This window comes from Malus domestica, chromosome 09 (genome assembly GCF_042453785.1).
Source record: "Malus domestica chromosome 09, GDT2T_hap1".
NCBI classification, from domain to species: domain Eukaryota; kingdom Viridiplantae; phylum Streptophyta; class Magnoliopsida; order Rosales; family Rosaceae; genus Malus; species Malus domestica.
The window spans coordinates 2,851,933-2,876,763 of record NC_091669.1 but is presented as its reverse complement, the minus strand read 5'-3'; the positions used below and the strand labels follow the sequence as shown (position 1 = coordinate 2,876,763).

Below are 24,831 nucleotides of genomic sequence, written 5' to 3'. Positions count from 1 at the left end.
ATATTTATAGAAAAATCGTCAAATAAAGAGTCGAAACGAGTTAGAATTGTAGAAGATGCTTTTTTATTTTTTTAACAAGTGATATTATCTACACTAAGAAGAAGAGGGTAGGCTTAGCCTCGCAATGAGTTTAGTTCTCTGTAAATGGATCATTTTGAGACATTTTCAATAAATAAATGGTTCATTAATATTCAATTTCAATTATCATGATCATACATACAATTTGATTTATAATGTACTTATCTCATATCTTTTCAAATGTGAGACAAAAGAAATGCAGTCCTACTCTCCTAAGGTCTCCATTTTGAGGATCTGTGAGGACCAAATGGATATTAGTCACGAGATTATATTAGTTTAGATCTAAAGACTTAAATATTTGACAAATTAATAAAGCAAAACCAGCTTAAAATGAAGGAGACCATCGTGATTGTGGGACCAAAGAGAAAGAAAACATGTCTTTTAATGGTTATGAATTTTAAGCCTTTGGATCCAAATTACTATAATCTTGTAGTTAATATGAATTTAGTCCTCACATATCCTCATTTTGAGGACTTTAAAATATCAGGACTCAAATAATGAAGGGAAACTAGAATTTCAGAGTTCTAATTATTGTCAAACTTATACAATCGATTTTTTTCACTCTTTACCGAAGAAAAATTAAAAGAAATAATCAAGGTAATTAACTCTTTGCCAAAGGCAAGGTAAAATATAGGACAAACTGTTTTGAGTCCACAAAAAATTAACCACACCCTACTTTATACCATGCATGGACTGCTTTTTTGTTGTAATTTGTGGATGGTGTTTCTCCTTAGTTCTTTTTTCTTTATTTTGGCACATACTTGATCTCATCCAAGACAACTAGCTAGCTTTAGTTACAATGGTTAGCTCACGTCTATCACAACAAAGTGAAAAGGGGTATACTGGTGATTTTCCAGGTATAAATATATACAGTAGAAAATTACCAAACAACCTAAGCTAACCGTGCAACTGTGTATAAATAGGACTCCCGAGATACTTAAAAATCAGTTCAACAAGATCTACTTTTGAATAGAGAAACGTTCAAATTTTACTTGGTCTTCTAATCCACCTCACTCTCGTTAATCGCAATCGATCAAATCTGGTTTTTGACGATCAAAACCAAGCCATATCGCATATTTTTATTCATTTCCATCAATTTTCCAGCCTTATAATTCCAATCACTTTTATCTTTGCATCTATATTTCTCTTCCTCTCCCTCTCTCCAATCAAGTTATTAAACCCTAAATGATGATCACCAAAAAGGTTGATGAATGTACATTCTACCCTACAATGACGATAAAAGGAGGCACAAGCCAAGCCTGTGCTGCGTGCAAATACCAAAGACGAAAGTGTGCTAAGGACTGCGCTCTTGCTCCACACTTTCCGCCCGATCAACCGAAGCTGTTTCAAAACGCCCACCGATTGTACGGCGTTGCGAACATAATGAAGATTCTAAAGCAAGTTCATCCTGAGAAAAGGGAGGAGGCTATGAGATCGATCATATATGAATCCAATATGTGTGCCAAATTTCCAGTCACCGGATGTATGGGCATCATAAACCAATTGACTTTCCAGTTACAGCAAGCCCAAGAAGAGCTTCGATATGTGAGAACGCATCTTGCAATTTGCAAGGATCAATGTCAATATCGAATGCCTTCTTCCCCGCAGCACTACTCGTGTCCTTCATCGCAGTTGCAGCTAGGTATACCTACGAACCCCGATGTGGCGGCTCTGACACTTTATCAACAACATCAATATCCGTATCAATATGCTTCTGGTGGCAGTGGTGGAACGCCCTGGGTGGCTAATGAGTATCTTGCAAATGGACTTAATGGGGTTTATATTGACGAAAATGATAATATGGTAAAACCTCTTAGGTTTCAACATCCCTATTATGACGATAACAATGTCGAACAACTTATGGCTATTCAGTCCAATTTGGTTCCTTCACAAGCCTTTCCTATTCACCAAGAAATGGATGTTCCCCATGATTATGATGACATTCCATTTGATACAATTGCTGATGATCGACAATCGTATATCGAATCTAAAGAAGCCTGTGAGTCTAGGTGTGTACAATGTTTAACTAATTGTCTTCTATAATTTGAGATTTATGTTACTATATGTTGTCTAATTGCTAACCTCCACTTAGCCTAGCTGGCTAGATCAGTGTTCCCTTTCTGCAGTACCGTAGTTTAGATGATTTTATGCTACAATTTTGCTTACAAATTAAATTTAATTATATGCAGTGCTGAATCATCGTTCAAGGGCACGCAATCGATCGAACATGTCTCACAGAATGATCTCAAGAGTGCGGCAGCATGCTTCAGTCTAACAAGTGTGAAGTAGCTATAGCTAGAAAACAACTGAAGTAATTCAAGTAATTTCAGAACGAGTTCTTAATTTTTCTATTTGTTTTTAAATTTGGTGTTCAAAGCTCAACAATTTTGTTTAATTGTTTCCACGTACGCATTCATTGAATAAGAGATGTAGGCTAGCTCTTAATCAATCATTTTTGCAGAGGATTGATATGAACTTAAATTTTTCACTGCCTTCTATATTTCTACTCCCAAGTTCTATCAGACATTTCACAATTTTATTAGTGTTAACTAATAAAGTTATTATTTCTTTTGTTAAATATTAGTGTGATAGGCAACAATATCTCTTAGCCATTTTGATTGATGCGATCATGAAAAATATTAAAACACACATAACATTGTTTAACAAAATCAAAGTGATGATGGTTTCTCTTCTCTCGTCTGAAAGGTCAGTTGCATAAGAAGATCATCACATGCGCAGTTTGCATAGAGGAATATTTGAGATGATTGATTAAACATGAAGTAAAACTTTTCCTTCTAATCCTCTCATTTTGGAGAGATTGGAATGAATAAGTTTTCTTCTAGAGTAATTGATCTCCTATCTTCAAGTTGACCGTAATTTTTTTATTTCTTCCTTAATTAAACATGCATTGAAAATAGTAACTTATTAGTTTCAATCCAATATTTTATACGCCAAAAAATGTGCATTCTATGTAGAACTACGGTGGTAGTTAGCTAGCTTGCATTTTTAGTGAAATATCGTATTATATGTATGATAACCTCATGAGCACTTCACAGCAGATACCCTGCTCCACTATTCATGGAGCGGGAGAGTTATTGATATGTAATATTTCGTCTATATTACTGATAATATGTAGATTTGTGTTGATATGGGATGTCAATACGTATAATTAATACGTTGTTGATATTTACAGATATGGATATGTTAATATTCCGCACGACTTTTCACCAATATGTCAATTCGTTGTCAATATGTCAACATGTCAACAATGTGGCTATTGATATTTCATCAATGCGGGATATGTCATCGTTGTTTGAATCATGAGATTAAGATGAGATTAAGTGGTAAAGTGTGATCAAACAACTTACTAATTGATTAGCGCTTGAGCACACTTCACGGTTTCATCTTATGATCTGAATCGTTAATTTTTTGATGATCAAATAAGGAGTTTACGCGAATTAAAGCTAGAAACTAATTGTGGTAGTAGATTTTTGCCGTCTTTAGTTTTGACAAAATTGTACCTACAAAACAATTAAACACCTTTGATCAACCGATGCCAAGAAACAAGAACAACATACACTGACTAATTAACCAAAACAAGGGGTACCCTTTATTTGTAGGACTAAATTTGAAGCAAAGATGAAAGCTTTGGTCTGGATAAAAATGGTAAAAAGTAATAAAATCAGGAGACTTTGTATGATTGGAGAGGGAGAAAGATGAAGACTTTCTATAATAAAAGGAAAAGGACTTGCTTGGTACTGTAGGTTTCAGAAAACAGACCCATCCCCGGCATCACGGTTGAGGATCCTATAAATATAGGGTGTGCCTTTTGTTTAGGGGGCAAAGAATAAAATCCCACAGGCACCCACCAACAACCCCACAATTCTAAAATGGCCACTGATGAGAACTCTTTCAGTGAGTGGATTAGATTTATGATCACAGCAACCCCAACTCCACAACTCTAAAAATTCCTTTCTATTTGATCTCAATCGGACCAAACTAAACCTAACGACTATCCGAATTTCAACAGTGACAGCAAAAAACTAGTACCGGGCGACTCTGGTGGGAGTACAGCGTTCTCAGATTTGAATATCAGTTGAGGGACAGCGGGTGCTGGTGCCAAAATAGTAGAGAGGTAACGCAGCAGCATCTGTATAATTTGGGTGAAGTTGGGCCGGTCATTGGGATCCTCTTTCCAACATGAAGTTACAATCAACACCAAATCCTCAGGGAAGCTTTCAGCACTTGGCCTCACATTCTGAAACAATTCGTATAACCTCATATTACGAAGCTTAAAAGGTACCAAGTTGTGAATAAGACCATTGTGGTATTTTGTTACCTTAAAAGCAGCGGCATACGCTGCTTGTAAATGCGACATGCCTTTGAAAGGCAGCTTGTTATGGATGAGTTCCCACAATACAATTGCAAAGCTGTAAGCGTCCACCTTATGATTGTAATGCTTCTTTTCTCCATGCCGTAATGTAACTGTGCTGTAAAGCTGTCACCAAATACAAAGGTGGAAAATTAATTTGCTGATATCAAACACTCACAAGATATATGAGAAACAAATTTTCAACCTTTGAATGACCAAGTTAAGTACCGTACCTCAGGAGCCATCCACCGGTATGTCCCAGTTTCAGCGGTCATCATCTCTGTCAATGACTCTTCTCTTGCTAAGCCAAAGTCTGCAAGTTTGACTGTTTTTTGGTCGGCAGTCAAGATCAAATTCTTTGGGAAAAGGACACGATAAAAGTGTAAGATTGTGGAACAAACCCTGTTTCCGGAAATAAGCTTCGCCCTAACAATAGTTCCATCCCCAAGCCAAAGAAATGACAGTTACGTGAACTAAATCAATTCGTTTTGTGATCCCGAAGTTAATTCTGCTACGGCAGCCTTCAATCATGCTGAATACTAAACTATCAGCTTCCCCTAATGCTAAATAACAATCCTTCGGATTTCCATATTTGAGACATGCCCACAGATAGACTTCACTTTAATCCTTCTCCGTTCTTCTATGTAGGCGTTCCCCCCTTGACTCTCCTAACGTCGAGCTAAGTGACTTCGTTCAAAGGTCAACCTTTATGTTAAACAATGAACTAAACCACATACCAGATTTCAGGTCACAGTGAATGATGCCGTGGGAATGTAAGCACTCCATAGCACAAGCAATATCAAGCGCAAACCCAACTGCCACGCACGAGTCCAAGCACCTTGGCCGCATACTGAACAAGTATTTGTGCAAAGTTCGCCTAGAAGAAGCTCAGTCACTATGACCATGGCAATCTGCTCTGGGGTTTCTCCTCTATGAACAATTTTTACAGCAACATTTTGGTTCTTATATCTAGAACAAACAAAACACAACAAACAAATAGATTTAAGAACACAACAGAACAGAACATCATCGTTGTAACTCGACACGAAAAACAAATATTCGGCATCATAAACACCAGAATTGCACGACACCAAAGCAATTTTTGATCTTTGATTGGTTCTGCTAAAACCCAACTCAATTTTGCATTTATATTTAACAAGATCTAAGAGATAATAATAAATTGGTAAACTTGAGAGACCAGAAATTCAGAATCTAATACAAAACAAACATAGAGGTTGTACTGAGGTTTGACTTACTTTCCTTCGTACACTTTGGCATGCGCGCCTTCCCCAATCCTCGGACCAACAAAAAGATGTTTGGGATCGATCAGCCACTTGGCATCCAAATTGAAATCCGCAACTGAATAAACCTCATTACCAGATCCCATAATTTTCTCTCTCTAAACTTCTAAAACAAGAACAACATACACTGACTAATTAACCAAAACAAAGGGTACCCTTTAATTGTAGGACTACATTTGAAGTAACGATGGAAGCTTTGGTCCGGATAAAAATGGAAAAAAAGTCAAAAAAATAAGGAGACTTTGTATGATTGAAGAGGGAGAAAGATAAAGACTTTCTATTTCTATAATAAAAGGACATGCTTGGTACTGTAGGTTTCAGAAAACAGACCCATCCTCAGAATCACGGTTGAGGATCCTACAAATCTAGGATGTGCCTTTTGTTTGGGGGGGCCAGAATAAAAACCCAGAGGCACCCACCAACAACCCTAGAATATAAAAATGGTCACTGATGAGAGCTCTATCAGTGAGAGTGGATTACATTTATTATTGGGAATTGGGGAGAGAGAGGAAATCAGTAGAAGAACAAGCAGATAGAGTTGAGCAAGGCAGAGGAGGATGAAACTGAGAGGCTCCAGGTGGAGATTTGGGAATTTGGTGGCGGCGACGGTGGCGGTGGGTGCTTGGGAAGTGAGTTCAGTTGAGATTAACTTATTGGCCTTATCCGCGTGTGGAATATTACTAGCAACCGTAAAAATTTATAAAAAGAGAAAATGTAAAATGATTTCTAATTTTTACTTTTTTTAATCTTCAAATGATTTTGCGTGGCGAAATAAGACTGTTCATATCCTTGACTACTAGTTTTGAATAAATATTTCTTTACTAAAAGTTTACAAGGCAACTGATATGGTTAATTGGTTATAAGACATTTGAAAAAAAAAAATTAAAAATATTTTGTGTGTAATTTACTATATTCTACATAACTTTTAATTTATTAATTTATTTGAGTTAATTTGGTCTTTGCGCTCTCTTTTGATTGATTAAGAGAGTTTCGTTAATAGGTAGTTTAGATTATAATAAAATAAAATAATTACTAAATAAATAGTTTTTTTTAATAATATGATATTATGTACATTAAGTGATGGAGGGAGTGAATTAAACTTCACAATGAAAGAGTCATAATAATTTGGTTCGAATTCACCTTGACAAGAATCGAACTTAAAACTTCTCATTTATGAGAGATTTTTTAATTTACTAGAAACACGTTGTAATAATACAATTAGTTGGAAACTTTAAAAAAAAATTCAAACTATTTTATTATGATACTTGGTGTATCGAGTCGTGTTCAGTGTTCACAACAAACTGAAAAATTTCTCCTCACTTACAAATCAAAATGAAAACTATTTAATCATTATACTAAGTGACTACTAAATAACTGATTTATATATTTGATTTGTAAAAGTTAGGGGAAAGGAAAGCTAATCCATCAAGGTCAGAGCATATTACAAGTCTTCTTGAGAGCTTACACAAGGGGTCTTAGTCTTTTTTTTGTTTTTATAGATCGTGCACCAAAAATGGTTGGTTGCAATGGAATTCAAACATAGACCTTACAACTCAACTAATCCTCGTTGGAAATACACATATATATGAGCAATCTTTTAATTAATTTAAACTAAATTACTGAGTCAAAACTCCATGTAATAAACACATTGTTTTAATCAAATTAGCTATATATGATAATTCATCCATTCTAAGATTTGATAAAGAAAATATTTTCAAGATTTACATAAACATATAACACATACACACTGCTCTAACTAAATTAATCAAGAACAATTCTGCAAGAAAATGGAAGATATGTGACTTTTATTTATTTCATAGATTCTATCAAGAACAATTTTGCAAGAAAGTGCCCTTTTGGTAGCCAAAAACCCATCACAATAATTGAATTACCAATGCCTTATTAGAAAGTAAAACACATTACTTTGGCCTTTTTTTTTTTTTTTGTGAAAAACTCATTACTTTGGCATTTCTGAAACCTTTTTTTTTTTTTTTGTTTGAGGGAGGCGTTTCTGAAACATGAATGTCACAAATATGACAGAACAATAAGGATGTGTGACTTAGATATCAGGTTGGAGGAAAATGAACTGAAGTACAAAGGTTAAGGCAAAAAGATATGTGCGAGGTATTACGAGTTAGATATCAAATTATTATAACATATTTTATTATTTTTTTTTATAAAAGATTTTTCAGTGTGCTGAAAACACAACTCGATACATCAAATATTATTACACAAGTGATTTGATACTTGAAAAAAAATAAAATTCAACCATTTGTATGATAACACTTGATGTACCGAGTTGTATTCCAGCACATTGAAAAGATGTCGTCTCCTAGTTCAGATATACTGCTCTTTATTTTAAACACATCTTTGTATTCATTAAAAGACAAAAACACATGCTAATATTTTGGTCCCAGTGTGCAAGAACCATACCATATACTTAGAAATATCAAGCATCCCGCTGGAAATCAACGGTAAGGCAAATATTATCCATGAAACAAAAGAAGGAATTGCACAATTCATTTGGTGATTAGCCACCAACGGGGTTCGAACTCACATCGTCATGCAAGAGCTTAACTCTTTTCCACCACTATAGTAAAGGGTCACTTGCAACAAAAAAAATAAATTGAGTTAACATATATAATTGAATTACCACATGAGAGAGTTTAAGAACCACAAGAAGAAAAAAAAAAAAAAAACGATTCTAGAACGAAAGTAAAATTCTTGACAGCAATGCTGTATATCTGAAAAATAGTTCAAGCAAATTAAGATGTTAGCACATAGTCATTTATCTTGTTTATTGAACAAACAACGAGGGCATCAATGCCGTTTTTTCTCTTTCGAAATTCATAAACAACAAAATTGAGATTTCTTTCACAAAAATTACCATAAATTTTGACAAAATTGATGGTTGAATTATAAGTCCAGCATGCAAATCGAAAACAATCACATGAGCTTAGAACACACCACATCAACATTTAGTAAGCAGTCTCATAAGAGATCCCAATCACGATAAAACCATTTAACAGTTTAGTACATTTCGTTCATTTAAGAGCATGGTTCAGAGGATTATTTAATTGACGTTATACCATCTTTCTACAAAGAAAAAACGAAAAAGAAAATAGAGCGTTGACACCCGTGGCAAAACCCGACATGGATTAGGGTACGTTTCAGCCTGACCTTTTGTAAAAGTTATAGGCCACAACCACTGTTGCCACCGCTCCAACCACGACAGTAGCTGCGAGAACATCGCTTTGCTCCCAGTTCCCAATCAAGCTTGACAGCTTCCGTAAGCCATCCTTTCTAGCACACGACTCTCTGGTTTCTTTCGGCTTTTTTTCCTCACTTCCACCGTTCTCCTCCAAACTTACTTCTTCACAACATGTAAATCCATCACTATTAGCACCCTGGCAATAGCCTGAAAAGTTCTCATTATTCTCAATCTGATTGCCCTTTTCTTGGTGAATCTGATTGCCATTTTCTTGTGGCTTCTCCTCAATTTTCTTATTTTCTTCTCCATTTGGAAGCTCCCGGTCATTAATTTCTTCAGCTTTATCAGAAGATGCTCCCCTGTAAGGAATGAAATTGAATTTCGTGTTAAGCTATTTAAAGATTCAACTCTAAGTTTCGTCAATAGTAATTAAGTAAGAACAGGTATGATCAACTTTAATAAACAAATCACAACATTACAAATCAGAAACATATACAGGGTAATGCAGTTATATCCAATTCTTTTGTGTTTTCTCCACAAAAGTTCCTCGATGTTAATGTAACTCTATATCAATTAATCTATCATACAAGATCAGACATAATTAGCAATTGAAAAATATGACAACAAAAGCTTCCGTCCAGTGAAAATTTCATCCAAAGACAGTAGACAAAACAGAAAACGTACAAACCTCCAATGTCGTTCTATAATCTCTCCCTTCCCAATATGCTTATCAAGCAATTGCGACACGGCAGAAAAGGTGACGAAGGGATACCTGCAATTAATAATACATAATATTCAAACTCCTTCATCGCTCCCAATACGATAAATTTTAAACTGTTATGATCCGGATATTACCAATGGTATATCATTCTTCCATCTGAATCTGGGCTGTAGATCCTGAGTTCTCTAGCATACTTTTGGCCTTCAATTTGAAAGCAAGCAGTAACAAATACCTGATCCGTCAATCCTCGCAACTTAGTCTCCCGTTTGAAATCATCAATGAGAATAGATGCGGCCAAACGATAAAAAGGATGTTCACACATATGTGCGCATATAAATACACGGGGGCCAATCAACGGCTTTTGCACTCCGGAAGCCCATGGTTTGTCATTCACAATGACATCATCAACAAAGCTATCCACATCCGACTCTTTCAAGCCCCTTTGATCAACAAACGAAAACAACTCCAGAATTACAAAAAGGAATTTACAAGAAACAATAACCTAACACTCTTTAATTCCTTGTAAGGCAAGGAATTAATCGTAAACTGAGCCATTAAATTCAATTTCTAGAACTAATTTCAGAAGCTAACACATATCTAATTATCTATTAATTTCTAGAACTAATTTAAGAAACTAACAGATATCTAATTATCTATTTAGTTCAGAAGATCGTGCAGAGAGGCAGAGGGTGACATCGAGTTTAGGGTTTGCACACTGAGAGACAAGAGGGTTGATGGGAATGGTAGGAGCTAGAGAGAGGGTTGATGGCAAGGGTAGGAGCTAGAGAGTGGGGGTAGATTTTGTCCACTGACGTTGGTTGCAGAGAGAGAGAGATGGGGAAAAGTATGGGGGTAGGGTTGAGGGGAATGGGTACAGAGAGAAAGAGTGAGGGAGTAAGGGACATAGGAGCTAGAGGTATGGGTTGATTGGTCAGGGGTATTTGGAAAGATATTTCTCATTAACTAAAGAAATGATTTACATGATGGTATTTATACCAGTAAGCTAAATAAAGCTTAGATATTAACTATTGTAACTAATTAACATTAAACTAAGATTAGTTACATTACTAAAGTAACACCAAACTTATACACTAAGTAATTGCTGACTGTACTGAGGACTTGGATCCTAGTTGGCACTGTTGAGTTGACTGATGATGTGACTCTTTACACCCCCTCAAGCTGAACGAAGGAACACCAAGTGAAAGTTTGGATTTAGGAAGCTGAAACCGAGCTTTGGACAATGATTTTGTGTGAATATCTGCAATTTGATTGTGACTGGGTACAAAGCGAACAGATAGAAGAGAAGCTAAGACAAGTTCCCGAATGTAGTGATAATCAATTTCCACGTGTTTGGTTCGAGCATGAAAGACTGGATTAGATGCTAGAAAGATGGCAGATATTGTCACACCAGAGCACTGGAACTTTAGACAGAGGGAAGGCAATGTCTTTGAAAATTTTGCATATCTAAGTAATTTCAACAGATGTGTGAGCTAAAGATTGATATTCGGCTTCGGTGGAGGAACGAGCAACAGTGTGTTGCTTCTTTGCACTCCAGCTAATAAGATTGCTACCAATATAAACACAGTAGCCACTGGTGGAACGCCTATCAAAAACACAGCCTGCCCAATCAGCATCCGAAAAGGCAGTGAGATGCAAGGAACTTTTCTTGAACCAAAGTCTTTCAGTAACAGTACCTTTGAGAAATCTGAGAACTCTTTTAACAGCCTGAAAATGAGTTTCTGTCGGACAATGTTAGAACTGACAGAGTTGATTCATGGCAAAAGATAGATCGGGCCGAGTCCAAGTTAAGTATTGTAAGGCCCCAACAATGACCGATATTCATGTCGATTGGAAAGAAGTGTACCATTATGATCCAATTTTTGAGTACCAAGAGGTGTAGCACACGGGTTGTTGTCATGCATTTTTGTTTTGAGCAGAAGATCAGCAGCATACTTATGTTGAGAAAGAAAAATGCCTGCTGGACTTCGATAAACTTCCAAACCTAGGAAATAGTGTAAAGGGCCTAGATCTTTTATGGGAAATAGTTGACTGAGCTTATGAATAAAAGCTTGACAGAGTTGGGCATTGGGTCCAGTCACGATGATATCGTCAACATAGACCAGAATAATAACAAGAGCTGGTTGATATTGAACAAACAGAGAGCAATCAGAAGGAGATTTGGTGAAACCAAGGTCTGGAAAAGCTTGTCATACCATGCCCGTGGTGCTTGCTTGAGGCCATAAAGGGATTTGTGAAGCTTGCAAACATAAGAAGCTTTAAATGGATCAATAAATCCCGAAAGTTGTTGCATAAAGACCCCATTCTTGAGTGTGCTGTGCAAAAATGCATTACTAATATCCAATTGGTTTAAAAACCAATCAAACTGTACTGCTAAAGTCAAAAGAATCCGAATAGTAACAGGCTTTGCAACTGGACTGAATGTTTCTGCAAAGTCAATCCCTTCTTGTTGATGAAACCCTTTGGCTACTAAATGGGCTTTGTACCGATCCACAGTGCCATCATGTTTCCTTTTAACGTGGAAAACCCATTTACAACCAACTAGATTTTGAGAATGAGAAGAAGGAACAAGTTACCAAGTTCCTGTGGATTGCAGTGCGTGAAATTCCTCTGCCATGGCTTTGTTCCAATGAGCATGTTTGGAGGCTTGAAGGTAAGTAGTAGGAACAAATTGAGAAGTGTCAAGAGGATGTTTGGTGACTGCCAAGGCTTTAGGTTTAAAAATGCCGGCTTTGGATCGGGTGGTCATAGAATGAGTGTTGGCAGGGAGAAGGGGTTGGGGTAATGGTGAAGGAGAAATAGAAGGAGATAAGGAAGTTGAACTGGATGAAATAGTGGTTTGGGGTTGTGGTACGAGAACAGGACTGGAAGCACTAGGGGAATGTGAAGGAGGTGACTGAGAGAGGGAGGGTGGTGTGGGACAGGATATTGAAAAAGGAAAGGTAAAAGTAGGAAGATAAGAGGTGGATTGCTGTGATGATGCTACATGAGAAGATTTAAAATCATGAAAAGGAAAGTGGATTTCATGGAATAAAACATGTCTTGAGATGTAGACTTTGGATGTAAGAGGATCAAGGCATCTGTAGCCTTTGTGATGCAAGCTATAACCTAGAAAAACACACTGAACACTTTTACCATCCAACTTTGAGGTAATATATGGTTTGAGCCACGGATAACAGCTGCAGCCAAACACTTTAAGCTTGGAGTAGTCAGGAGGCTTGTGAAATAACAGTTCCCATGGAGAAATTGCAAGACCAGAAATCGGAAGCCGATTGATCAAATATAAGGCAGTAGAAAATGCTACAACCTAGAATTTATGAGGAACCTTTGATGCAGTGAGCAGAGTTCGAGCAGTTTCTGTGAGATGGCGATGTTTCCATTCGACACAACCATTTTGTTCTGGTGTGTGAGGACAAGAAAACTGATGCATAATACCATGATGTAGCAGAAAAGACTTGAAAGTATTACTAGTGAATTCACCCCCTGAATCAGTTCTGAGAACTTTGATTTGATTTCCAAGTAAGTTTTCTACATAGCTCTTGAAATGAACAAAGATGGAATACACTTCAGATTTCGACTTCATTGGAAATAACCAGTTATACTTTGTAAACTCATCAACAAACAATACATAGTAACGATAGCCACTAACAGAAAATGTAGGGGCAGGTCCCCAGACATCACAATGCACAAGTTCTAAAGCAACAGACACGGTACTAACACTGGTAGTAAATGGCAGTTTGTGATTCTTGCCAATTACACAATCTGAACAAAAGAACGAAGTGAACTTTTTACCACTATAAGCAATAGAACTATTATTCAAAGTCTTTATGAAGATAACAGATGATGGATGACCGAGCCGGTTGTGCCAGACTTGTAAAGAAGCTTTTGTACTAACAAGTGCAGAATGAGAGTTGAAAGCAGTTGGTGAGCCTTGAAATGGATAGAAGCCATGTCTAACTGGGCCTCAAAAAAGCATCCTCCCTAAAATACGATCCTTGATTTTAGATCCATTAGAATCAAGGGTTAATTTGCAATGATTATCTCTTAGGAATTGATAAGCAAATAGAAGATATGTTTCATTGCAGAGACATGAAGAACATTATTTAAACGAAAATTAGCAAGAGGAGTTCGAAAAGTGGTAGTACCAATATGATGAATTGGCATACCTTGACCATCACCCATATAGACCTTGTCTTGACCATTGTAGGGCACTAGAGATTGAAGGGCAGAAACATCATTAGTGATATGCGATGTAGCTCCTGAGTCCATGAGCCAAGTAGGAGCAGAAGGTTTGTAGTTGGTTTGAGCACACATAACGGCCAGTTTTACAGGAGGGACTTTACCAGAGTAGGCATGATTCATTCTTTCGAAACAGTCAATAGCTTCATGTTCAGGAGAATGGCAAATTTGACAAGGAGATTTGGAACCAGTGGTGTTACCTCTGGATTTGCCTCCAAAATTGCGATTGAAATTATGAGAGTTACCTCTGTAATTACCCCGATAATTACCACGAGCATTATTTCCACGAAAGTTGTTGTTGCCCCGGAAATGACTTTTGCCACGATAGTGAGTGCCCTGAGAATGATCACGATAGTGAGTGGCCCGAGAATGATGTGGAGAATAGCCCTGTGGTGTAGGAAGAAGAGGAGGCTGAGAAGAGTGAGTTGCATAAGCCTGAAATGGTTCATAAACAACAGACTTCTTTTTGCGATTCATAAAGAGCTCATTGTTAATCAACAATCCATGGAGTTCATCCAAAGAGGTGGACGAGATGTGAAGCATAATCGAGTCGATGAAAGACTCATAATCATCAGAAAGACCTTGTAGTGTGATTGCAATTAGATCGCTTTCAGCAACTGGAGCTCCAACGGCCACAAGTGCATCAGAAATGTTCTTGATGAGTTGAATGTACTCTGAAATAGGTAGATCACCCTTCTGAACAGAGTGAAGGCGAGAACGAAGCTGGTGAATATGAGCAGCTGAGACGCCTCCAAAACGTTGTTCAAGAGTAAGCCAAAGTTCTCGAGAGAACTGGACACCAAATGTGAAAGGAATAAGATCTTCCGAAAGAGTAGAATTCAACCAAATAAGGATATTTTGATCCTTTTCATACCATAGATCAAAAGCAGGATTTGGAGGTGCAGTGTTCTGGCCAGATTCATCAAGAAGAAACGGTGAGGGACAAGTTTCAGAGCCATCAACAATTTCTGTAAGCTTATACCGACGAAAGATCGGAGCAAATAAAGCCTTCCAAACAAGGTAATTATCGCGTTTGAGCTTTGTAGGAACCATACAGCTAATATTCTAAATAGAAATGGAAGAAATTGAGGGAGAATGAGGAACCGAAGCCAAATTAGGGTTCATCGGGGCCAAATTAGGGTTCATTGGGGCCAAATTTGGGGCAAAAACTTAAGGATCTGTTGGAGAATAAGTTGATGAAGTCATAGATTCAGCAGATCACAGAGAGTGCAGAAGAGCGAAGATCACTGAGAGCGCAATTTCGTCCTCCTTCCAGAAATCGAAAATCGAAGTTACTACAAATCTCAAAAATCGGAGATCACAAATGGAAGCAAGTACAGAAATTACAAAAAGCGCAGATCGCAAAGATCACAGAAACTGCGAAGATCATCAAACACGAAGATCAGAGATCGCAAAGATCAGAGATTGCAGGAAGCGAGAAAGGAGAGGATCGAGAGAGAGAAAGGCGGTTAAGCAGAAAGGGATGATACCATATTTGGAAAGATATTTCTCATTAACTAAAGAAATGATTTACATGATGGTATTTATACCAGTAAGCTAAATAAAGCTTAGATATTAACTATTGTAACTAATTAACATTATACTAAGATTAGTTACAATACTAAAGTAACACCAAACCTATACACTAAGTAATTGCTGACTGTACTGAGGACTTGGATCCTAGTTGGCACTGTTGAGTTGACTGAGGATGTGACTCTTTAAGGGGCTGCTGCATCTTTACTGTTGGATGTGAATTTACTGTTCGACAAAGGAGTCGAGGAGGACATCATAACAATAAGAGGCTAAAAATGCTACTACATGATTCTCTTAAGGCTTTTCTCTTTCGTTTCAAGATTTGATTGAAATAGATAAAAAAAAAAACCAATGCATGCACACAAGGTTTTGTTCTGAGTCTTTTATTGACTTTCAGAACTTTTCTATCTGATTTTCTGATTATTTTCTGAATTGGGATTATTTATTACCAATTTCCTTTAAGATTTGTGCGTGTGTGTTTGTTAATGCTCTATTTCTTCATTTTTAAAGGAAATGGAATTGCTCTCTTCCTTTTCTTGGCAACCACGTATGCCCTCTCTCTCAAATTCTTTCATTAGGGGTCTAAGGTGATGCATTTTTGCCTAAAATATCATTTTGTTAAATGACTTATGATATTTTGATTCTCTGCACATTCTGCCTAGTTCAAAAAGCAAAATCTCTCTCTCTCTCTCTCTCTCTCTCTCTCTATCTCTCTCTCTTTTTCTCTTTCTCTCTTGCTTTTTGTGGCTAAAGATCATGTCTTGTGTCATAAATTTGTTTTTGTTACATGGAGTTCTGTATATCTTTTGGATAATAAAAAAGCTTGAATCTTTACTAGGTTTCTTTAAATTTCTTTGAATTCTACTTTGTGATTTTGGTTTAGAAATGTGTAGAACTACATTTAAGAGGATCATGAGGAAGAGAAGCACATATCAGTTCTCAGGCATTCCATACGTAATGACAATGCTTAAATGCCTACCCTCCACTTGGTATGCTGCTTTGCTTCTCACTCCTTCAACTGCTCTCTCTCTCTCCCCTCTCTGTTGTGTACTGCCTAATTAATTATTTACATTTGTTTATTTATCTCTGTAAAGCTTTCATGCTTGGATTTTAAATGTATGATTCAATTAGAAACCTTTATAATGTTGATGTTATAGAACATTCAACAGATATATATTCAACATCAGGCAGCTCGGGCAAAATCATAGAGACTAAGATTTGGTAGTATATGGGGGTGAGAGTGAATCTGCCTTGCTTGCCATGATATAGGCTTGCAATGATGGCTTTCTCCTTGTAGTACTACATTCTACTCTTACATGTTGACATCAGAAAGCAAACTAAGATAGATCCAAACCCACTCTTATTAATTAAAGTTAACGGAAAGAAAATGATTTATGCATACCTTTGTTTATTTGTCACTTGATTTTGGTTTAGGTTGACCATAGCTAAAACATCCAAGACTCACCTATCCTTTTTAGCCTTCATGTGTGTGTTTGCTACCTAGCTGGGTCGTGGGTGAGTCTTGGATGTTATCTTGGATGTCTTGATTATCTTGATGGGCGAGTCTTGGATGATTTGGTTCTGTCTTCTTCGACTCTTATATCTTCCCTTTTTCTGAATTTTCTTATTTCTCATCCTTTAAACTTTGTATTTTTTTAAAATATTTTTCTTTTTCGTGATGTCGATAGATGAACATGTTTAAACGGAAATAATGAAATGGAATCCATCTCGATTTTCCCTTAGTTTCGGATAGAGAAAGTTAGGTCTAAAGCATTTTTACATAAACAGTCAGTCATAATATAACTAAAACTTACGTACTTTTTCGATTTAATTGTTGTTTTGCATCAGGCAAGGTTTTGCTTCCAGCAGCTGATATCAGGAGTTAGTTGCTGTCATTTGATGGTATGTAATGTGACACTTTTCTGCCAATGCGTCGTATATTGTTATTTCTTTATCTTTTGATTTGGAAGTGGTGGTTGTAGCAAGGAAATAATTCGTTTCAATAGTATACGACTTAGTTTTAATAGTATATGACTCAATTTTTTAATAGCACTCGGGCGTTTTTCGAATAACGGTATTACGACTTAGTTTTCTAAATGCCAATAACAGCTCTAGATTTTGTCTCAAGTGGAGTATTCTTACTAATGTAGCATTTTGTTAGCACCTTAGTATGTTTTGATTGTTTCTCTGCTTGAACAGAGAATTGTTAACGTCTGGCTCACGTTTTAGTCTCTCCGTCGTACGCAATTTTGCATGGCATTCTTCAATGTAGCTATAGGTAAGACAACACTCTCAGTACTCCATAATCAAACCACCATATGAACTTTTTTCATCCACCAAGTTAAGCTTTTATGTGCCATCTTGAATAGTTATAAGTTATTGCTTCAGATTACTCCAGTGCATTGTTGTTCTCTTCCTTACCTCTCAAGCTTGCTTGATATACCTACTCTTATTAGTGTTTTATTGTTAAGAAATACTCAACTGCGGTTTCAGTTCATCGTTATGAATCGGATTAAAATTAACCACTCTGGTTAATTATCTAAATCTTATAAATTCGGATGCAAATTAAAGCAACTACATAACAAAATCTCAAGAAATTAATGCGAATTTACCTATATTTGATCATTTGTGGGAAAATCAACACATCGCCGTCGGAAAACTCAGTTCCTTCGTGTCCTTCAATTACTGTCAGCAACGTCTATCAAAAACCAAGAAAAAAGTGAGTAACGGAGTCAACTCAGCTCAACACCAGAACTCAGTAGCTCTTGGAAATAAGAAACGGTAAGAAAAAACAATCAGAAATGCCGACGAATTGAGCTGGAAAATAGACCTTAACGGTGATGTCGTTCTTGCGATCATTGAAAGCGGATGCGAAGAACCTAATGAGTGGATCGAACTTAGTGCCTTTGTTGCGCCATGGCCAGGCCTTAGGGGTTTTGTAGCAGAGGAAAACGTGGCGATAGCTCAATAGTGTCTCTTTTTTTTTAGGAAAGCTCAATAGTGTATCTTCAAAAGACTTATATGACATAGTCTCATAGGCGTCCCAATTAGTACCACTATCAGACAAATCCCACTTTACAATATCCACTCCTGTTTTGTTCACCTTAATTCTTTTATCTCCTCCTTGAAAGTTTGCTCTTACAACAACCATGTCGCCGCCTTTCAGATTGAGCTTCTTGTTTGAAAGATTTCCCAACCAAAGATAATCTTCATGGGAAGCAGTTACGGTGGCCTTCATTGCCCAGACACAAAATTTAGTTCGCTGGGTAAGATTAACAACATCAATGTATAGAAACCCAGTAGAGTCGTCGTTGTTCGAAGAATAAACGATGCCCAAAGCCAACCCTCTTATATAATCAATACTTCCCGGCACTACAAATTGGAGAATTTCATCCTCTCTCGCGACGTAGGCTAACCGGTTAGGAATATCATTTCCCGAGAGAAAAATTCCACCAAATGCATTTTTCTATACAATGGGGTGCAAAGTTAGTATAAGCAACACTACAAAAAGCAGAGAGAGATAGAGAGTACCATACCGTTTGGAGGTTCTCCTTAAAAGTACCAGTGAGACTGGTACACCCTTCCATATGAATTGAAACCATGTAGTCCAATGAGTTCTCCAAGTTTGGAATATCTTTGAGTTTGCGGCATTCTTTCAGTTCCAATTTTCTCATTTTCGACATCTCTGAAAAGTCGGACATTATTTCCAGTGCAATGCAGTTATTCGCTTCCAATTCAATCAAACTGTTCGGCAAATCTGGGATTGCCTGAAGGTTTGTGCAATGATTTAGACATAAAAGCTGAAGCTGAGAAAGGCCACTGAGAATGGGTAGCTTATTAAAACAATTCCCACCTAGATATAAAACTCTTAAAGAAGATAGACTCCCAATTATTTGGAGAACGGCACCATCTGTTATATTGCAGTTGCTGAGATTTAATGCCTGAATCATCTTCAGTTGTGCTAAAAAATGGTAACCCCCACACAAACCCTTACAGCCACTGAGGTTCAATACCTCGAGAAGTGGGAGTTTTGAAAAGTCTGGTAATTTAGTCAAGTCATGGCAGCCTCTAAGAATGAGATACTTCAACTTCTTAGGCAACTGTTACTCAAAAAGAGAAAACAATAATAAAAATCCAAATAAATAAAAGAGAGAATGCATGACGATGACTGATGTTGATATTTACAAGGACATTGATAATTATATCGTACCAGGTTTGAATCCTCCCAAACTCGTACGATCTTGCTGTTGCTCAGCTCCATATAAACTAGGTTTCGTTGACCAAAATCTGCTGGTATGGCTTCAAGAGGAAATCCATCCCAATACAACAATATTAACTCCTTGGAAAGATGTTTGTAGCTTCCAGTCAGCTTTACATTTTCCAACTTGAGAAATTTCAGACGCCACATCTTCTTAAACGCTTCTGTACTGAAGCTTTGCTCGTCATCAGAATCTTCTGGCAAAAATAAGGTTAGTCCTTCAACTGCTTCTGTTCCCTGTTAGAGATAAAAAAAAAAAAACAAGAAAAGGATAATATTCACACAAAGCAGAGCCGTGAATTGGATGAATGAACTACTACAAAGGTAGGACATACAACATAATTATGTATTTTCTCTTTCAATTTACAGTGGATAAAAGCCTTTTCTTTTCTTCTTTTTCTTCAAATATACTATGCACGGCATACATTGTATATATGCGGATATGTGTATATACTTCTCTTTCTTTACATGTACTTAACATAAAAAAAATTATTGCAAAAGTACTTACCAATTCGTTCCTGAGCACGCTTTTTGCATCTTCACTATGCCACAATCGACTACGTTTTCCTAGTTCCACAGAAGATTCTGCCCGCAAAATTTCTCTTCCCATATCTCGAATCAAATCATGCATCCTCAATTTTTTCTCTTCATCAATATATAAGAGACATCGTTCGCAGAGTGTGGTAATTTCTGCTTCTACAGAAAAACGACTACAACCATCCAATATTGCCGTGACAAAAGGTTTACCCCATCCAAGAAAGAAACAAGATATGTCAAGGAACACACCCTTCACATGATCATCACGTAGCCCATCGTAGCTTAATTTAAGCGTTTCATGAATTTTTCCATCAGGAATATTTCTCAATTTATCCAATGTACTTTTCCATATGCTTTTACTCTTTTTGGTAGCCAATAAACGGCCAACAACTTCAAGAGCTAGAGGCAGTCCTCCACAATAATTAACAACATCTCTTGCGAGCTCAATATATTCTTCGTCGGGACGACGATTTCCAAAGGCATGCCAACTAAGGAGCTCAAAAGCTTCGTCATCAGTCATTCCTTGTGCTTTATATCTTTTATCCACCTTTTGTATATTCAACACTTGTTCATCTCTTGTCGTTATAATAATCCTACTTCCGGGACCAAACGAGACATGTGTTATCGCCAATTTATCTAATTGGTCAGCATCATCTATGTCATCAACCACGACAAGTACTTTCATGCTTCCAAGTCTTTTCTCTATCTCCTTGGTTCCTTCGGCAACATTGCTTACCTTAATGTCAGACCGTTTCAAAATATCTCGAAGAAGTTGTTCTTGCAGACTAACCATATTTTTCTTGTTACTCCTCACCTCTTCAAGGTAACATTGACTGCTGAAACTATGACCATATTTGCTACAAATCTCTTTGGCAAGCGTTGTTTTACCTATACCGCCTGTACCCCAAATTCCAATTATTTGAACATCAGGTGAACCCACAACGTCTAAGTATTTAGTGTTGAATTCTTGCACGCGAAAAGCTATTCCAACTGAGTGCTTGGCTTCTTTTAAGTCTGTGGGTTTCAATAGTCCCTTGATGTCCCCAATAATTTTCTCGATAAACACTCCTTCACGCCTACAAGTAGAAATTCCAAATTACGAGAGCCATATTAAATGCCTTATTCATCATGACTATATATTTACATATTGAAACAAGTTTGAATAAATTGTGATTTATTGAGCTCAATTCAACCACGTATTTAATCTTCGATTATAATGTGAATAGATTAGGTCATTGGTCATTGGACTATTACACAATTGTAGCTTTCAGTTATATAATTAAGAATCCATTACAATTGGTATTTTAATTTGATAAAGTGTGGAGCATTTGTTCTTCACACACCCATAAAAAACAAAGCATGTACCTTCCGTTTCACTCCCTTAATTTTGACGGAAATTCATATGCAAATGCTCTACCTTTTATAAAATTCATATACCAATTCTAATAAATCTTTATGTAGATGTAGTGAACAAAATTACACTTCTATTTGTAATACCCTAGAAAATTTTAAATATGTGATTATGTGGAAAAACTTTATCGATAAATGGAAATGATGAAAAGGCTCCTAGTTGGCTAAACGTAATTTTATGAGGACGTATTTTATCCTCATATATTTTATTGTAATTCTTGGCATATTTGGATAGAGCTCGATCTGACGAATGCGTAGGCGCAAACCGTTCGTAAAATAGAGTTATAACGAAGAAGTTATAAGCGAGCAAAGAAAAGGGTGAAATGGTCATTTGATCATAATATGGAATGCTCCAAAAAACTGTGAGGTGCAACGTGGGTGGCTGTGGCTGGGAGAGAGGGGGAGAAGGCCAATTAAAAAAGAGGAAAATGAGGGAAAGGAGAAGGGGGGAAAACACTGGATCCCTGATGACCTGTTCTCAACTCGTTGACCTGACCCGGCTTCGCCGGGCTTTCATGAGCTTTCCGACGGTTTTTCATCCGTTTTCCGATGAATTCCTTCGTAAAATCTAGCCTTGAAATAGTGGAATTTGCACGGTGGTGCGACAGGATTTGTGGAGGTGATTTCCCCAATTTTTGAATCTAAACACTTTAGTTACCACCGCCTTTAGACTCCCCTTAAGGCCTAGAACAAAGCCCAAGCCTTGGTTGGGGCGGCGGATCGGGAACACCCAAATTCTAGGGTCCGGCGTGTTTGTGGGCAATTTGAGGTGTTTCCCGGCCAAATTGGACTTGGTCATATGTATAAAGTTTGCTCTACTCTTTGAGATCTTCATTTCTTAACTTTTGAGAAATTTTAGAAATAGTTGAAATTTTTCGGCGAGCCAGGACGGCCGACCACCACCCGCGGTGGCGCATGGCCAGAGGACCGTAGACATTATTTTAAGCCTAATTAGATGTCTTGAGTCGAAATTTGATAATCATATGGCGTAGGTGGATCGGTTGAACCTAAAGTTCGCTACGATACAATGCTTGATTAATTTGGGAATCGACGATTCGACCATTGGATCGTCACCAAACTTTGAGACATTATAATATGTAATATTTGATGACCTTGGGAATTTACGGATCAGGAATCCGACGTACGGATCTTCCCGAATTAGATTTCTAAGTTCGTAAAATAAAACGTCAATCGCCACTTGAATTGTGATTGGAGGAGATATGATCGTTGGATCGTAATAAAATTTTAGTATGTTGTTCTAGAAGCGTAATGTGAACTACGAATGACTTGATCCCTTTGTAGGGTACGTAGGCAGTCTAACGAGGTTAGATGCAGCCATAATAAAATAACTGAGAATTAATCTTTTCTTGGAATTGTCTAAGAAAATGAATTTGGTGATTATCTTCCTAAATAAATTTTGGGCCTATTTTAGTATTTGCTTCCAAATAAAACTTTTCGGGTTGTTACACTATCATACTTTAGGTACCAATGATCCAATTTTTCTTCTCTAACATATAAAATCAAATTCAATGCCTTAATTACAATATCTTAATTTTGGTTGATTAGTGAAACATGATGATATGAAATTTAGATAACTAGATTTTAATCCCTAAATAAGATGAAATTTAGAAAAATGTCTTATACAAGCTTAAAAATTTAGAAAACCATATGTATTCAATGTCTCTTTTTTTTATTTATAATTTTATGAATTTAAATTTTATGAAAATATTATAAATTTTAATTCTCATTATGGTAAGCATCTTATATAAGAAAATATTTTCGTAGAGATTTTTCGGTACACTTATGTTTTTGCATATTTTTTTATCTGCCATTAATTCATTACAATATATTTAGGTATGAACATTTCGATTGGGTTAGTATAATATGTTTAGGTACACACATTTCGTTACACTAGTATAGTATAATATATTTAGGTACCGATATTTCGGTACACTAGTTTAGTATCATATAGTTAGGTACGGAATTTTCGGTACACTTATGTCTTTACATATTTTCTTATGTGTCACTAATTCACTACATATATTTATGTACGGGCATTTTGGTACACTAATTTAGTAAAATATATTATGATACAGACAGTTAGGTACACTAATAAGAGAAAGTTAAATAAAATTAGTGAATTAAAATGTTTATAATAATAATAAATTTAAAATTTAATGTAATAATATTAAATAAGTTATCTATTAAATATAAAAACAAAAATATAATATGAATTTGAATTAAGTACACGTTAACAGACTAAAATCAATATTCAATCTAACACTAGCTTTTTATTAAATTTTAATCTTCTTAAAGGATTAAAGATAAAAAATCCCTATGAAATTTGATGAAACATGGTGATATGAAATTTGATGTAAACAAAAAAGTATACCCGTCGGCCGTGGTTTTGAGATTCCAGCCGCCCAAATCTGCAGAAGCCTTCAGATCCTCTCTCCACTGCTTGACCTCATTTGGATCTTCAGCCGTTTCATGCTTCTGAAATGCTTCCCCAAAACTATCTTCCTGTTTCCTAACTTGAGAAGGGTCAACGTCATAGAATATTGGACAGACTATTTTCCCCTCTTGATCTTTTAGGCACCTCATGATCTTTGACAGCTCCCTCAGGCACCACCGGGACTCCGCGTACTCCTTCGAGAAGACGATGACGGCGATTCTCGACCCTTCGATTTCTTGGTCAAGTTCACTCTGTATGTTTTCCCCCCTTGTGAGCTGGTTGTCTATAAACGTGTTAATTCCAGCATTGCGTAACGCAATGAAGAGGTGATCTGTGAAAGTGTTGCGGGTGTCTTCGCCTCTAAAGCTCAGGAACACCTCGTACTTCCAGCGGTTTGAGCTCTGCGAAGAAGACGAAGAGGCGGCAGAGCCAGCTCCATGGGCGGAGCTGCTGGTATCCATTGCAGCCTGTAGAAGTGCAGCTTGGCTTTCAAAAAACCAGAGTCAAGTCTTTCCCAACATTCCCCAGTGAAGGTGGCCCCTTTAAATATTTAGCATGGGCCAATGATGTCACTGCCGTGTCGATAACGCGTGAGTGCTATTCCCCCACAGTTTGATATGTATAAATGTTACCATCAAATTTAAAAATTGTATAACTGCTTACGATGCAATTTCCATATTTTTTGTTGTAGTCTTTTG

At 36.8% G+C, this 24,831-nt stretch overlaps 4 protein-coding genes across 5 annotated transcripts in view; 1 reads left to right on the top strand and 3 right to left on the bottom strand.

Annotated features, from left to right (window-relative positions):
* The window catches only part of LOC139188037 (uncharacterized), a 57,632-nt gene that overhangs the window by 11,384 nt on the left and 21,417 nt on the right, over positions 1 to 24,831 (bottom strand). The window lies entirely within an intron of this gene.
* LOC103411354 (LOB domain-containing protein 27-like) lies at positions 1,146 to 2,566 on the top strand. The gene is made up of 2 exons (XM_008349993.3): positions 1,146 to 2,087; positions 2,268 to 2,566. The coding sequence occupies exons 1-2, from the start codon at positions 1,264 to 1,266 to the stop codon at positions 2,365 to 2,367; spliced, it is 924 nt and encodes a 307-aa protein (XP_008348215.2). The 5' UTR covers positions 1,146 to 1,263; the 3' UTR covers positions 2,368 to 2,566.
* LOC103442320 (serine/threonine/tyrosine-protein kinase HT1-like) lies at positions 3,416 to 6,382 on the bottom strand. Its single transcript, XM_070805356.1, has 5 exons — positions 5,707 to 6,382; positions 4,684 to 5,419; positions 4,418 to 4,576; positions 4,129 to 4,336; positions 3,416 to 3,599 (listed from the first exon to the last, which is right to left on the bottom strand). Exons 2-5 carry the CDS (start codon positions 4,726 to 4,728, stop codon positions 3,550 to 3,552), a joined length of 462 nt encoding a protein of 153 aa, XP_070661457.1. The 5' UTR covers positions 4,729 to 5,419; positions 5,707 to 6,382; the 3' UTR covers positions 3,416 to 3,549.
* On the bottom strand, positions 8,729 to 24,714 carry LOC103421628 (disease resistance protein RPV1-like). 2 transcript variants are annotated; one of them, XM_070804995.1, is made up of 9 exons: positions 24,071 to 24,713; positions 20,240 to 21,344; positions 19,684 to 19,968; positions 19,010 to 19,573; positions 18,304 to 18,939; positions 18,086 to 18,171; positions 9,818 to 10,123; positions 9,651 to 9,734; positions 8,729 to 9,321 (listed from the first exon to the last, which is right to left on the bottom strand). In XM_070804995.1, the coding sequence occupies exons 1-9, from the start codon at positions 24,592 to 24,594 to the stop codon at positions 8,922 to 8,924; spliced, it is 3,990 nt and encodes a 1,329-aa protein (XP_070661096.1). In that variant the 5' UTR covers positions 24,595 to 24,713; the 3' UTR covers positions 8,729 to 8,921. The 2 variants fall into 2 exon arrangements, with proteins under 2 accessions (XP_070661096.1, XP_070661097.1); XM_070804996.1 differs by lacking the exons at positions 9,651 to 9,734; positions 9,818 to 10,123 and having other exon boundaries at positions 24,071 to 24,714.

What these genes read in the sequence shown, in the direction of transcription:
- LOC103411354 (XM_008349993.3), top strand. Translation starts at nt 1,264, where the DNA reads ATGATGATCACCAAAAAGGTTGATGAATGTACATTCTACCCTACAATG. An exon ending in AAAGAAGCCTGTGAGTCTAG is followed by an intron (nt 2,088 to 2,267) that starts GTGTGTACAATG and finishes AATTATATGCAG; the next exon opens with TGCTGAATCATCGTTCAAGG.
- LOC103442320 (XM_070805356.1), bottom strand. Translation starts at nt 4,728, where the DNA reads ATGATGACCGCTGAAACTGGGACATACCGGTGGATGGCTCCTGAG. An exon ending in ACCGGTGGATGGCTCCTGAG is followed by an intron (nt 4,577 to 4,683) that starts GTACGGTACTTA and finishes ATTTGGTGACAG; the next exon opens with CTTTACAGCACAGTTACATT. An exon ending in CGTATGCCGCTGCTTTTAAG is followed by an intron (nt 4,337 to 4,417) that starts GTAACAAAATAC and finishes GAATTGTTTCAG; the next exon opens with AATGTGAGGCCAAGTGCTGA.
- LOC103421628 (XM_070804995.1), bottom strand. Translation starts at nt 24,594, where the DNA reads ATGGATACCAGCAGCTCCGCCCATGGAGCTGGCTCTGCCGCCTCTTCG. An exon ending in AGAACGACATCACCGTTAAG is followed by an intron (nt 18,172 to 18,303) that starts GTCTATTTTCCA and finishes GGTTTTTGATAG; the next exon opens with ACGTTGCTGACAGTAATTGA. An exon ending in CCACAAATGATCAAATATAG is followed by an intron (nt 10,124 to 18,085) that starts GTAAATTCGCAT and finishes TGTTGATCAAAG; the next exon opens with GGGCTTGAAAGAGTCGGATG.